The sequence below is a fragment of the Conger conger genome, chromosome 7, assembly GCF_963514075.1.
Source record: "Conger conger chromosome 7, fConCon1.1, whole genome shotgun sequence".
NCBI classification, from domain to species: Eukaryota; Metazoa; Chordata; class Actinopteri; order Anguilliformes; family Congridae; genus Conger; species Conger conger.
The window spans coordinates 51,645,161-51,660,471 of record NC_083766.1 but is presented as its reverse complement, the minus strand read 5'-3'; the positions used below and the strand labels follow the sequence as shown (position 1 = coordinate 51,660,471).

Sequence of the window (15,311 nt, the reverse complement as noted above, 5' to 3'; positions counted from 1 at the left end):
AGAATGGGGAAGAAATGTGATCAAAGTGACTTTGACCGTGGAATGATTGTTGATGCCAGGCAGGGTGGTGTCGGGAGTGGGACAGAAGGCCCATGGGCGGACTCAGTGAAAAACTGCTTTAATAAGACAGGCAGCGGTCAAAATCCAGGCAGACAGATATGACAAGGAACGTCAGGTGCGTAAGCATTTAAACGAGAGTCCATTAATGGGTAGGTGGTCCAATACAGGTTATCCATACAGTACAGACGACGTAATCCAAGAATCCAAATGCAAATAAGCCAGGCAGTGGTTGGCAACAGGAAATCCGAAAACGAAACCAAACAGGGAAGCGGCGTCGAGAACAGGGGACAGGAATACAGCAGAAGAGCTAGCAAAGGAAAGAACAAACAGGCAGCTTAAACACACTCACAAATAAAAGTAAACCGCCAAAAGTAGGTGGGAGTTGGGGAACAGATAACGAGGAACAGGTGAGGCGATTGAATGAATGACAGGAAGGAAGTCCATATATGGAGTGAAGGGCAAGGACACATAGTGAGGAGAGGGGGAAGGACCGGAGTTAGAACACATAGAAAATAGGGAAACAAGGAAAGGAAGAGAAGATCAGGATGGGGGAAAGGGCACGGAACATGACCGGTGGTTTGAGTATCTCAAGTTTGTAGAGAAAAACAAAAAGCATCCAGTGAGCTGCAGCTCTGCAGGCAAAAACGTTAATAAGAGAAGGTCAGTGGTGAAGGGCCAGACAATAACGCAAATAACCACACGTTACAACAGTGGTATGCAGAAGAGCATCTCTGAACACACAATGTATCAAACCTCTAAAGTGGATAGGCTACAGCTGCAGAATAAGTCTATAAAATAAGTCTAAAATACCTAATAAAGTGTATGTAATAGAGTGTATATATTGTATATTATATACATTAGTCTATATAGTTTTATAGCCAATATATTGTGTGATTTATGTTTTTGGCGGTTGATCCATAGACAGCTATGCACAATCATCCGCAGCGTTCATGGTAAACCACCGATAACGAATCTGATGATTTAACACGTATGCTCACGGCAAGTGATGATCTCCCGCAACATTACCCGCCTTGTCCAACGGCTGATTTTCACTTCAACGGCGAACAGTCCTGATGCTATACCCGGGCATTTTATCACATTTATGCCTTCAGTCATTTTATGCACCTAAACGGGTCCCATTACTGCCGCCTGTTAACTTTCCCGCATCAACCCAAAGCGTACGATAGCCCATTTGCATCCATCTCGCTCCCCATTTCGGCTCGATGGTTTCCGTGGAGGTAGGCAGTTTAAATAAGGGAAGCTTTGTGGCAATGCTCCGCGCTTTTTGTTCGCGGTCGTTTCGCGGCGATGAGCTCCGGATGCAGTGCGGTGGGGAGGCTGGCTGTAATGGCTGCTGCATTGTTTGAATCATTCCCCTGCCTTATTTCCTCACCTGGAAGCCGGCTCGTTTCGGTGTAAGTACGCTGCATTTTGTTTGATGGGCCCGGCAGTTTTCTCTATCCGTTTTCCCTGATAAGACGGCATCAGGTAGATGGCAGTGTTATGAATAGGCTGTATGACAAGGAAGGTTTTTAAGTCTGTTTAAAGATGGGCTTTGAAAAAAACAGGCCTCCAGTCTTCCTTCTGTTTACTTGTTCTGCCTATCAATTAATGTGATGTAATGTAAAAAAAAACACACACTAAAAAACAGTCCCACGTAGGTGGACATGGTTTGCCTAGTTGCCTAGTTCAAGCTGTTTTGAAACAGCTGGTTGCTGATTGACCAGGTACCAGCTCAGACAAGCTAACAGGACTGGTTGGTTGACTAGCTCATACCCAGCTATGACCAGCACAGAGAATAATAATACACGGAAACGCTAAAAACTTAGACAAAACCTAGACAATGAAAAGCACAGAACCTGACCCTCTCCACTTTGGGCAGTGGCTGGTGGTCGTTGAACTGAGTTTATTTCTTTTTTTGCATGTGTGTATTTTGCATGCTGGTGTTAAGTCCTCTTCTGATGTCCATCTGTGGTGCACAAATGAAGCCTGATACTAGAGAAGGATGAGCTGATATTAACCTTATGCACCTTTTAATATGTAAATACTCAGCTTTCACATACTATCCCCAGGCACTTAATCCGTATGATGATAGTGATTTTTTTTAACAGGGACATGTGCATAAGCCTTTATGTGTATTGTAGGTGTTCTTCCTGAAATAATTAACCGGTTTCCCAACTGTTGCTGCAAAATGCCCAACTCTGTCAGTTTGGATGTCCCAGAAAGCAGGTCAGCAGAGTAGGCCTACTTTTTCTACAGGAGAGTAGGTCGGTCTGCCCTCCTTTCATATTTATTTTTATTTTCTAATTTCTATTTTTAAAAGTAAATAGGGTAACAGAAGGGATCACAGCTGTGACAGTGCCATGGCAGGGAATGAATTAGAGGGAATATCAAATGTGGACATTTGTTATTAATAAGCAAGCAATATAATTAATTATTCTAGCCCAAGAGAAGCTGCTGAGTGCAAAACGTTAAACTAGCTAGGGTGACATAACCTAGCCTTCACTTTGACCTTATTAAACAAGGAGAAAGTAGTGAAATATCTCTGTGCTGGGGACGTGTGTGGCGGTCAGACGGCCTGATAAATCGTGTTCAGTGGCGTGGAGGGCTAAGCGCCTTGTTTTGTTTCTCAGCAGTCGCGACTTCGGAGTCATCTATCAGCACCGCGCATGTTTATGAAATGGCTAATCGGCTCACCTTGCCGCTGACAAATCAAACGCTTCCCGACAGTGGTTAATGAACAGGACCACGCTGAGTCAGCACCCGCAGTCAATCGCTGAACTTCCCTCGCCCTCCAGCCAATCAGCGCGACACGGCTCCTCCCTCTGACTCGCTGCACGGGCTCGCACTCGCCGCGAATTATGTGTTTGTTCAGCGAGGAGAAGGTGTCACGCGCCGGCGTATAATTAATGTCTGAACGGCAGTTGGCCGCATTCGACAAGGACTTTGTGCGATAATTGGTTTACATCAGTCCAGTGCACGCAGGTCAGTTTTAGATTACAGTGCGTGCTTTAAAAAAAAAAATAAAAAAAAACTTGTAGGGCCTCATTGTGCTGACAAGAGAGGCTTCTGGCCTCATTGCCTTCCGAAGGAATAAACGGTGATTCAGGTGTTCATAGCAAGAACTGTCCAAGGGCTATCGAGTTCGTCTTGGAAAGTTTCCCCGCCTGTTACTGATATTTAGCCTTTTCCATCTCTCTACCAGAAATAATTACTAAAAATCAACATCACTGATAAAAATGATATTCATTGTAAAAGCTGCTGTCTTCCTGGACAGATTGGGAGATTAACCTTTGCCAACTTGGTTGGTGTGTGGTGTATATCTGTATGTACTCCTCAGAACATGTTGCCTCTGCTACCCTGAGACACACCGAATTGTCTGGGGCATAGCATTTATCAATGGCTTTCTGATCTTTTATCTTTTAGCATTCATCTTTTGATTTAGTGAGTCACTCTTCACATATAACAGACTATATTTATCAGCTGGGTTGTCTCAAATCTCATCCAAGTATTTCTGAGTATTATGACAATAAGTTATAATGGATTTTATAGAATTTGGTATGCTTGGAACCTATCCTTCAGGTGTTGTGCGTGCATTAGCTCTCTGACCCTATATTTGGGGGCATGTTTTTGCTGCAGTATTTGGCAAATTTAAGGGAGCTCCATTGTTGCACCTTGATAATATAATTCTCTGTCCTTTGCCTTCTTTGTCCTGGGTTTTTATTATTTATGTAAACATATTTAAAACATTATTGGGTGAAGATCGTTTCACTTGCGGTGCCAGCCTATATTATGCTAGTACCTCATTGTCACTATGTGGTAGGCCTATTTGCATACCTGTTATTTACTTTTACTATTGTAGTTTATAAATTTTACTGTTCATGATTTCACCCAATGCATATTTTCTTAAATGATACATTGGCGGAAATGTCTGGATTAGGGTGTATCCAGGTGGCTACACTGTGTTTAACTGTAATTACAACCCCCATGGTTGGTTAGTTCAGCAAGCTGGTGCATTATTGGCCTCAGATCAGCAAGGGTGGGTATAATCAAATTCCGCACAAGTCATTCATGTCACACAGGGAACAAACAAACAAACCTGTCATCATACAAAAACGTTTTTAAAAAGACAAGGACTGTATTCATGAGTGGCTGCTTCTTGCCATGAGAGTCGGTTGTTCCAACTCTGTCCCCATAATTTTAATAGGTCTGCTGTGAGAGACAGGGCCCTGTTGAGCTGGGGTTCAGGAGCGGGAGTTTGTTGACATCCGACGCATCGCGGTTCCAGCCAAATTGTATTGCAGGTTCCCGCTGCTCCTATTTCCAATCATTTCCCGGACAGATAAAATACTTGTAGCTTTTTCTATTTTGGGGCTCACGCTAGCCTGCTGAGAGGTAGGAGTCAGTAGGGCTTGGTATGGGCCCTCTCAGTAATTACCATTGAAATTGAATTGCGATATGGTCTGCGATGCCCTCCCTTTCAGAAGATTGACACAGCCTGAAATTTAATACCCTTTCTCTCAAATGCTAATTCGAACTCTAAGACCATTGTCGACGATTCGTTATGGCATCTCGCATATTACCATGTTGAATGTAAAACACCTATAATTCCCCATCAAAGGAGATTTCTTTAATGCCAGAAGGACATGCATTTAATAAAACAACACCCTCCCTGCAAAACCTCAGTCCACAGTACATTTTATTAAAGTTCTTCGATCCCTGATGTGTACATGGAGCAGACGGAGCTATTTGGCAGCTTTGTCTTCAGGGTCTGGATTTGGATTTCATATATTAAATTACACTTGAGTTGATAATTCTCTTTAGGACAGTTAATGTTGAGAAGGCTGAGTGCTGCAAAGCTGTAAAGGTTCTGTTTTAAACGGCCAAGAGGGTTTTGTGCTGCGTGCAGCGTTGTCACTTGTCACTAATGCTGATTACGTGCGTCGCATCATATGTTTATTGAAACAAAATGGCTGTTCTTCGTGGTTGAAGTAGATAACAGTGTTTTACTGAGCACTCTTTTAAACGTGCATGGAGGACAGCTGGCACAGCTTAGCAGACAGCCTATCGCGCATGTTGAGATTTCAAACGGTCGTCTGTCTGACAGCTGTGTGGGATTGGGCCTAGCCCTGCGGTTGTTTTTCTGGTTTTGACTGAAGCCTCATGGGAGAGTAAGCTCCAGAGGATCTGGACGGTGGATAGTGGGACTCGTGGGAAGCAGCATATTACTTTATGAATACAGCAGAGGTATACGATTCAGATTCAGAAAGCAAATTCCTCCTCAGGATTTTGTATCAATCACCTGGATTTGCTCATTGGCACGATTCTTTAGCCTGGAGGTAGAACCAATTTGTGAAATCAACTGGCTGAGCTCACGGTTGGATGAAACGCATGGCAGCACTTTTACTTTCTGACCCCTGACCTTTCCACCTCTGACCCCTTTTTGAAAAAGTCTAGCCTTTGGCCCAAGCTTATTTTTAACTGAAGTCCAGATGTTGCTCCTTTATAAAGGCAGAGCCTAGCTTGGCCCAGCCCAGCCAAAGATTCATCATAGCCTCTGTACAGCTCTAACTTACAGCAGTCTTATGAAAGCAGGCAATTTATACACCCTGGGCAAGACCTTATAAAAGTTTAATAAGATCCTGTAAACAATCTAACTTTTCTGTGCCCGTTGTTCTCTTGGCAAAGCGTACTGAAAACAATGTACAATGTATGAATCATAACCTTGTTTTAAGGTTGACCCAGCTCTCACAGTGGGTAAAGCCAACTAGCTGCAACATTCTCATTTCTCATTAGCCATCTCGCCATTCTCCTTAGAAAACACTCCTGTTTTGTTTTGGGGTTTTTCTTGGGGGGGGGGGGGGGACGGCATGCATTCAATTGAACGATATGAATACTACAGATATTTTTTTAACAGGCTGTATTAGAAAATATATTTTCTAATACAAATTAGAGACAGTTTATGAACATTAGAGCATGGGTTAATTTACTACAGGGGTGTCCACTTATGTGTCCACTGTATAGTCCAGAGGTTTTGGAAATGTCAGTTGCATCATGAATAATTATGATGATTACAGTGAATTGCAATGTTATAGCGCCTTTCATCCTCCCAGAGTGTTTGACAGAACGGCAGGGGAAACATCAACTCTGCTGCCACCAATATGCAGCTTCCACCGGGGAACACATGGCAGCTATCTGAGCCCTTGAACATGGCCACGCATTGGCTGAGGCATAGCAGGAGGCATGTATTAGCCAATTAAATACTGAGATGATCAGGCGGAGTCTGGTGGGATTTTTCCCAGGACACCAGAGAACCCCCCAGCCTTTTGCAATAAGTGCCATGGGATCTTTAATGACCTAATAGATCAATTTGTTATGAAACCAGAAATGTATCTTCATGGATTGCATTTCTACAGTCAAGGGAGCTACCCACAAAAACATTATCTCGTCATCAAGGACCTGGACCTTCTGGGCTCAACCCTAAAATCATTAGTGTCACACTGCTGTAAAAGAGCCAAACCACAACAGTCTACCACCTACCGCCTTGAGTCCCCAGTCTCTGGCCTTTTCAAAGGAGGAAGGTTTCGATAATCTATCGAGTTGAGTTTTTCCCACAGAGAGGGGGACTGGTATTTATTTTCATGTTTAAATGAAAAAGAGCTAGCTAGCTGTGTAGCCCGAGGAAGACTTTAAGCATTTTTTTCAAAGTTCAATATATCTTCCTGTTTTGAACTTGTGTTTGGTGTGTTTGTATTCTCCAGATGAGACCTGCTGCCTTGATCTCATAATTGGCTTGAGCCAACATGCTGTTTTAGGGTATTCCCAAATCAGTTCTTAGCAGTCTCATTTCTACAGCACATCATTATGTTTGTCACCAATGGGAAGGCACAGCAAGTACTAGCAAGAAAAGCTTGTTTCCTACCGCCATGGTTCAATGCAGACCTTCTGTGGGTGGGTTTATCAGTAATGTCTTTTACTGAAAAGTGATTAAATAATCATTAATTAATTAACTTCCCATAGAAAATGCATATTATTTAATTGTTGTAGTTTTATTTGAGTTCAATTTTATGCATTTAGAGGCCATCATACACTCAGTGAGCACTTTATTAGGTAATTATTAGACTTATTTTCTAGACGTATTAAGTCTTCTTCTGCTGTAGCCTATCCGCTTAGAGGTTTGACACATTGTGTGTAATGTGTGGTTATTTGCACTTCTGTCACCTTCCTGTGAGCTTTGACCAGTCTGGCCTTTCTCCTCTGACCTCTCTTATTAACAACATTAATAACAATGTTAACTGCTCCTCACTGGATGTTTTTTTGCTTTTCGCACCATTCTCTGTAAACTCTAGACTGCTGTGCATGAAAATCCCAAAAGCTCAGCAGTTTCTGAGATACTCAAACCACCCTATCTGGCACCAACAATCATTCCACGGTCAGTGTCTCTTAGATCACATTTCTTCCCCATTCTGACATTTGATCTGAAAAACAGCTGAACCTCTTGACAATGTCTGGATGTTTTTATGCATTTAGTTGCTGCAACATGATTGGCTGATTAAATATTTGCATTAACAAGCTGGTTTAGAGGTCTACCTAATAAAGTGGTCACTGAGTATATACAATACAAATTGAGATCATTTATTTCTGAAGACAACAGTGTACAATTCGCCGAACATTGTGCAGAATTGCTTGTACAAGTTACACAATAGGGATAATATTTACAAACCTATGATGATATTAAAATCATTACATTACATTGATGCAACCTCTGATTTGATTCCCCGTATGGACACAACGGGCAAGAGAGACTGTTAGAAAAACTCAAAGAACTCTTAAAAACAGCCGCACCTAGCCATCGCGCCTGAATTGTATCTGTTTCAGGACTGGACAGCAGCCTTTAACCATGTGCACGAGGTGACTCAAGCCTACGGTTGAGTTAACTTACGTCACCAACTAAGACAGTGGACAAAACCGGTGAGAAAAATCATTGCTGCACGTGTGATAATCGTTTACGCGTTGATTATTACATTTAAACGTCTTAAAAAAGTTAAATACAATAGCGCAACCACCTCGTAATGCGATAATAGGGATATTGTCGAGGGGCGTGCTTAAGAGAATGCTGTCACAATAGATTTTAGGCTATGTTTGAGGTTATCCAGTGGAACCATGTGGCCGATCTACGCAGTGGCGCTAATATTGGGACTCTTTGGAGCGTATCTTTGCATTTGATGCACGGAATCTCTTTATGAAACGTGCTGTGTAGCCTATTCCCACCGCTCCTTGGCCATCCCATTTTATTGTAAATTGCTTGTTCCTCAGATGTCTCTTCCTATCTCCACCTTGAGATTTATGGTTTTGTGAACACTTGCTGGTGTTGGCTGGTTGGTGGGTTTAAATTGTCTGCTGAATGGTTTATACTCGTAAACTACACAACTTGACCTTAGGAAAACTGCTCTTCTGCCCGTCTCCGGGCAGCTATCGAACCTTATGCCTTCCGTTGCGGCATATTTAAGGTTTTTCGAACGGCGCGTGTGCGTGCATTAGAACATAGTTGTGTGGAAATTTAATCACTGGAATGGTGAGTGGCGGTTATTTCTGTCACGCTTCATGTTCGATTCGAATGACGATTGTCGTGCAGAAATATGCATGAATGGAGGCGCAAGGCAGAGCGATGCTTTAGAATTATCTAATGCGATACGTCATTGCGATCTGTTGGGATTGGCTGGCTTGTTTGTGCTCCCTAAATTGCCTTTTTTCAGAATAGTGGTACTCCAGCCGGTCTTCGACTTTTGAACAGAGGCGACGCGGCAGGTTAAGCAGGTAAGATTATAGCGTTTTGTGTAATTTTGTCACGCTTTCACGGGAATCACACATGTAGATAGAAATGAACGTGTCGAAATTGTTAGAGAAACAACAACTATGTTAATCTATCGATAATCAACTTATACAATTCTAGCATTTGACTTTATTTTGCTTAGCAGTCTGAACACATAAATTGATTCATCACAGACGGTTTGTTTCCGACTGTATAGTAGCCTATGTAACGTATTTATAGCGTCATACCATTGTTAATAACGGCCAAGCTTACTTATAAACGCAGTATATTGGTAGGCTACTGAGACAGGCAATGGGGACGATGCCCTGCCCTGCGGAAAGTAGGTTGCATCGCCCTGCATTCAATTCCCCTATTTCGTTGTTAAAATTTTCCAAGTTGTCCAAAGAGATATTTTGAAGTATTGCAATGTAGGCTAAACATTAATGTATTCCAATATACTAGACTATGCGCAGTATCACATTTAATAGAATACGAAGGTGAATTCGACGGTAAAATGATGTCAGCTTATTCATGCTAAACACTAACATCCCTGAAAAATATATGTCGGGTTGTGCATTGATATGCTGTATCTGGTTGGACAAAAATGGTATAGCCTATCAGTTATGAGGTGTGTGCATACGCGGCTCCGGTCGTGCTCAACATTATTTTGCCATTGATTTGTGACTGACTGGCTGCACTGCTCTCCCCCGTGGAATGTTAATTTCTGCTGTATTGGGTCAATTTTCTAGGCAACTCCTATGGGAAACCTCAGGCATTTAATTCGAGCGGACTCGCGATACCGACAGTCAGCTTGAGATACAAAAGACGGAAACCTTATCTGCGGATCTTTTTTTTTACAATCTGGAAAACGGACTCTTACCTGTGAAAGCTACTAAATGAGTGCCAGGACAACCGAGGGATTGGCGCTATCCATTCCACTTTGCACCTTCAACGGGACTACACAGACAAATGGCACGTGCATTGATCAAGTGGAGCACTTATTCCAGGTTTTTTCGTCCACTCTTGTGCTCATCGCGTTGGTCGCGGTGATTATCGGGATCATATTAGTTTCCCTCACCACTTTTCACTTTCACAAAAGCAAAATGAAAAAACGGAAGATACAGAGAGCTCAGGAGGAATACGAGCGAGACAACTGCAGCCCCAAAACGGAGAAAGGCAAAGCGGCAGTCAGACAATGCATCATGGTACGACCTGCGCACAGAGATTCCGGGCACCGGCCACCCTCTGCAGTCCAGAAATGTGATGAAGATACGACGACTCAGGAAAACTCCAGTATCATACCCGTCCCAGAAAACGGTTCTAAAGCTGACACTGAGCACACGGAACAGGGACACGACCATTTGCTGGAAACCGTCGCCTTGTCCTGATAAAACTAGCTAGGGGATAGCTGTAAATAGAAACGGTCAGTTCATTAGAATCTAGGGGAAACATAGAAACCGTTCAACAAACGCATGTACAGTGGCATATTCTTTCATTGCGGCGTACCAAAGTACCTGAGAGGAGTTATATGGCACAAATGACCACCCCGGCCACTAAGGGCAATAAGTTACCACTTAGGCAGGAATTCGCGCGTTAAGTATAGCCTATGTAAATACTGCTCTGTGGCAATGATTACTGACTATCGATGCTGTATTGTGTTGGAAAATAACGGATCGAAGGGACAACGTGGAATGTATTGTACATTTTAAACAATTCCGTTGGGTTAAGGCGTAGCTTTGCGGAGTTCCCGAGGATGAAAACGGGCCAGGCTGTTGGAAGTTTTGTATTCGGCTGGGCGCTCTCCATCACTCGTGGTGCTGAATTGAAGAGGCGACATGGACGATTTTCTTCCTCCTAATATAATCAATTTATTCCTTGCAGGTTTTGTTGTAAAATCATATATGTATGTAAATGTATATTTATATATATACATATATAAGACAAGGCTTCCCAAAATTATCTTTGTTTAATTAATCAAGCACCTTCTGAAATGGGCAATAGTTCAATCTAGAGAAGCTATACAGACCGTAAAAGAGGGCTGGAGCAGTGTAATTTATTGACTGGCCTGTACGTCATAACATGGGCGTTTGTGTTAACCTTCCCAGAAAGCAAGAGGAGAGGCGTTGCAATTCACTGAACAGGGCAGGAAAATTCTTAATGTGCGAAACTATTTTAAATGAGCTATTTATTGACAGTGGAAAATATAATTATATTATTTTTTTCAAACCGTTAAAGTGCAATAGAAGTTTTGGTGATAGTACCTTATTGTTTTAGTTTAATATTTTTCTCCAAAGTGACACTTAATTATTCTTCCAGAGGTATATATATATATATATATGTGTATGTTTCAGTTTGATAGTGACAATGTACGAAATCCTAGACTTAAAGTTTGCTTTCCTACAAAATATCACTTGGTTTTCATTATCTGTTATGTTTATAAATCCTGGTATTTATAGTGTAACTTATGACCTATAATAAAAGAGACATCATCTTAAAATTAATTTGGTTATTTGTATTTAATTGCCATTTCATTTTAATTGAATATGGAATGAAATTAAAACAAATTCAGATGCATATGCATTATGGTTTTATGTATGCATGATTTTTGATAATTGCAGTATTATGTAATGATCCTATTGACCTATTGCAGGACATTTTATAAGGGCAAGTTACTCTTAAATACAGAATTACAAGCTTTTACACATTTTTAATTGAAGGGTAAAAATGCTATCCAAATATTTGTTTGAAGACTTATACAAAGCAATTTAACACTTCATATTTCATTCTAAAAGAATTTGTTGCTCAATTTTGTTGTATCATTTTACAGAGATACCGCATTTACCACCATATACACTCAGTGAGCACTTTATTAGGTATACCTGTACACCAGCTTGTTAATGCAAATATTTAATCAGCCAATCATGCACATGTTTGGTCAAGACATTGCCTTCTGCTATGCCAAGATTTCTACCAATCAGCACAAGGGACCAGTGGAGCTCTTTTAAGGAAGGCAATGGCTATTTTAGGAGTGCTTACTTACATCATTTGGACAGGGCCTGATCAAACCCACAAGCTAGTGTATCTCAGCTAACATCAGGAATATCGCCTACACAAAGACCAGGCCAAGACCAGGCCAAGACATGGGGCCCGATGGAACATTCCTTATAATCCGTAAACTGATTCATGATATGCATTAATGATTTAACAGTTGCACCGCTGGTGCATGAGGGGAACTTCATCCCAAATGCACATATTTTTTACCCATTATTATTGTTATTCTTATTATCATTACCTATTTGATTCAACTGTCCAATATGCAGTGCTGTGGACTTTATCCAGGAGATAATTATGTGTTAATGGTGTCATATGACTCAGCACCTTCTCTGTCATCCTGGCAGCAATTTCTTTATTTCTTTATTTTTGGAGACGGTTCAGGTAAGCGACCACGGTGCCATGTTGTTAGGGCTTGCCAAAATGTGAATTTTTCTTTCAGGGGGCTGGCGCAGTCACTGGCTCCGATAATCGAATCCCGCAAATGGACGCTCTCTCGGCCCACTGCACATTAGCGCCGTGACCCTGCTTTTATCCGCCGACGGCACGTAGGCTGCCATTAATGAGTGGCGATGCGCATTAGTAGGAATACAATCCCACGGATCATCACTCATACACTGGTGGAGGCGAGAGGAACTGGAACATTGTAAACACACGCGCAGCCTCGTGGTGTTTGAGGAGACGCTCCTGCTTGTTCCTGAATATCAGCGGGTTGCTTGCGGCGCTAGCGGATAGACGTAATAATGTTATGGTACAATGGCCGCCAACATCCATCAAGGCGGCCCGCTGACCTCCGCCACGGCTCACTTACGCAGTGCCGTGAACCTGCCGGGTCTCGCGGCCTTTGTTACACCTTGTGTTTTTTCAGTGCCATTAAACAGGACGGGCCTCCGAAAAAAAACGTCAGCCTAGTTATGGCCAGCGCTATTTTATCCAGCTATATGAATCTACAGTTATCACTCCTATTCACTGGACAGATAAATCAACATATACGCAAAAATATATGACTTGTTTTGTATTTGGATGAGCATCTATTGACCTTGCGCCGCCGTTTTCTCATTTGTGTGCGTGAGAATGCTGATCTCGCTGTAAAATCCTATTTTCTTTGGATTTCTGTACCGCCGCAGGACCCCGTATTGCATTTGCATTGCACAGTACCTGGCTCCTCGCAGTAGGATATCGCGCTCTGCACTGCGCTGCTCTGGTCATGGAGCAAACCGCGATCGTGCGCTGCTCGCGGATTCCACTTGTGAAAGGCGATCTAAATGATAAATCACCGCCTTTTATCGCCCATAGCTCATTACCCCGTACTCTCTAGGCAGAAGATCACTGGGAGATGGAATGTGAAACGCAAGGGATCCGATAAGTGCTGCATTGACATGTAAAATATAGTTTCTTTTTTTCTGTCTGGACGAAATGAAAAACGTGGGTGGGGGGTTCCACAATAGTTGTGTGGAATCCATCAGCTCCGATGGCATGAGCCTCACTGCCTCCCCCAGTAGGGTACTATCATATAATTACATCTCCCTCTGAGGACAAAGAGAGATTCACTGCGGCGCATGTATCTCTGTCCCTTTAATAGAAAACAGTTGGCCTGCCCCTTTCCGAAGCCTGCAGAGGAGCTTCACATTTGGCTGTGTGAGGACTGCTATCAGGGCGAGGACACCTGCTGTCAACTCAGAGCTTGGTCTCCATCAAATCCGCTTTTAAAACTCTTCAAAGTGTTCAGTCCTTGGCAACATTTACATGCAGGCACCTTCAATGGTAAATGGTTGGCATTTATATAGCACCTTTATCCAAAGCGCTGTACGATTTATGCTTCTTGCTCACCCATTCGTATGCGCACTCACACACCAACGGCGATTGAGGAGAAGCACCTGCTTGTTCCTGAATGCAGCGTTGGCGGATATATGTGATAATGTTACAGTACAATGGCCACCAACATCCTTCATGGCGGCCCACTGACCTCCGCCATGTCTGCCATGCAAGCCACCAACCAGCTTTTAGGGGTTGGTGGCTTGCTCAGGGACACTTCAACGCAGCCCTGGCAGGGAATTGGACCGGCAACCCTCCGACTGCCAGACACCTGCTCTTACCGCCTGAGCCAATGTTACCCCGGGGTCTAAATTTTTTATTTCATTTAAAAGAATGTTGCATAGATCTCAAATTTGTGGCGCCTTACAAAATAAAATAAAAATAATGCAAATGTCATATATATGCACACAGAAATATCATACACATGACCTCTGACCCCAAGCCAGGTAGGGCTGAGGTGCAGCCAGTTGATTGTAGGGAATGAGGGAACAGGCAGCCGGGCCCAAGAAGGAACGTATAGTAACGATGAAAAAGTATCCTTCTCTCCTCACCCCTCCCTGTTGATGTCAGTGTTCTTAATCCATGGATATAGCTGCAGGTTAGCTGCTGTTGAAGCATTCCGTCAAGCACACCTCCTCTGGCAGCCATCCAAGAAGGCATGTTCCTAATTGTCCTCATAACAAAAAGCCCCGGAATCCTGCCAGCATCTCAACCAGCGAGGAATCGGCGCTGAACATATTGTGCGGCACGTTTCTCCGTAAGAGTAATGGCTGGTTATGAGGGAAAAGGCCAAGGGTCCTTGATGTTCCTTCTGTGTAATCAGTTTTGAATCACCAGGTCATTCGTGGTAGGGGGGGGGGAGAGCTAAAGTTATCATCTGTAAGAGCATGCACATATGCCTCCTTCAGTCGGCTATGGGAGCAGGAACAGCCACCTAGCTGCTTTGCTGATAATACAGAGCCTATTTGCTGGGTTAAGAGCAGAGGCGATGTATTGCAGAATGCAGCGTGTCGAGAACGGGCCGAACTCTTGGGAGGTGGGCCTTTGCTGTTGCAGCATGTTGCATACCGTATGTTAACGCCAGAGTTTCTATATTCTCTGGGGCTGCACGGTGATGGGCTCAAACACGTCACTTCGGCTGCCTCGTGCTGGAAAACCATCAGAGTAATTTACGAGAGGAACGTGTCGTCGAACGGCGTTCCCGTTCCGTGGAGTTTGGGGAATTAGTGCTGTAGGACAGAATCTGCCAAGGCTGTGTTTTTTTCTTGCGACCTAAAAAGGGGGTTGGAGATGCTGTGATGTTAGTATAATAAAGCTGTGTAAAATAGTCCTCTAAGCCCTGTTTTGAGTACAGGGCGTGGATGATTTGTAAAATTGATTGCACTTTCAATCAAATATGGCCCCAGGCCCTGAGAGGCTTCTCTACATGTTCCGGAGAGTTCTGAGCCTGCCGGGCAGACGCTGGCCTCCCTCTCAGCCCATAGCTTTGAGTGACACTGGCAGCCGCCTCGGCCAATCGGAGCTCCCGACTCCCCCCTGCCCCCGACACCTCAGAAGTATATAAAAACTCTGG

The 15,311-nt window shown here is 43.2% G+C and overlaps 1 protein-coding gene across 1 annotated transcript; it reads left to right on the top strand.

Annotated features, from left to right (window-relative positions):
- The first annotated feature begins 8,768 nt into the window (after positions 1-8,768).
- On the top strand, positions 8,769-11,373 carry LOC133134003 (uncharacterized protein C11orf87 homolog). Its single transcript, XM_061250352.1, has 2 exons — positions 8,769-8,877; positions 9,622-11,373. The coding sequence occupies exon 2, from the start codon at positions 9,769-9,771 to the stop codon at positions 10,258-10,260; it is 492 nt and encodes a 163-aa protein (XP_061106336.1). The 5' UTR covers positions 8,769-8,877; positions 9,622-9,768; the 3' UTR covers positions 10,261-11,373.
- The last annotated feature ends 3,938 nt before the right edge of the window (positions 11,374-15,311 follow it).

Excerpts from the sequence above, each read along its gene's own strand:
- LOC133134003 (XM_061250352.1), top strand. The coding sequence starts at position 9,769 with ATGAGTGCCAGGACAACCGAGGGATTGGCGCTATCCATTCCACTTTGC.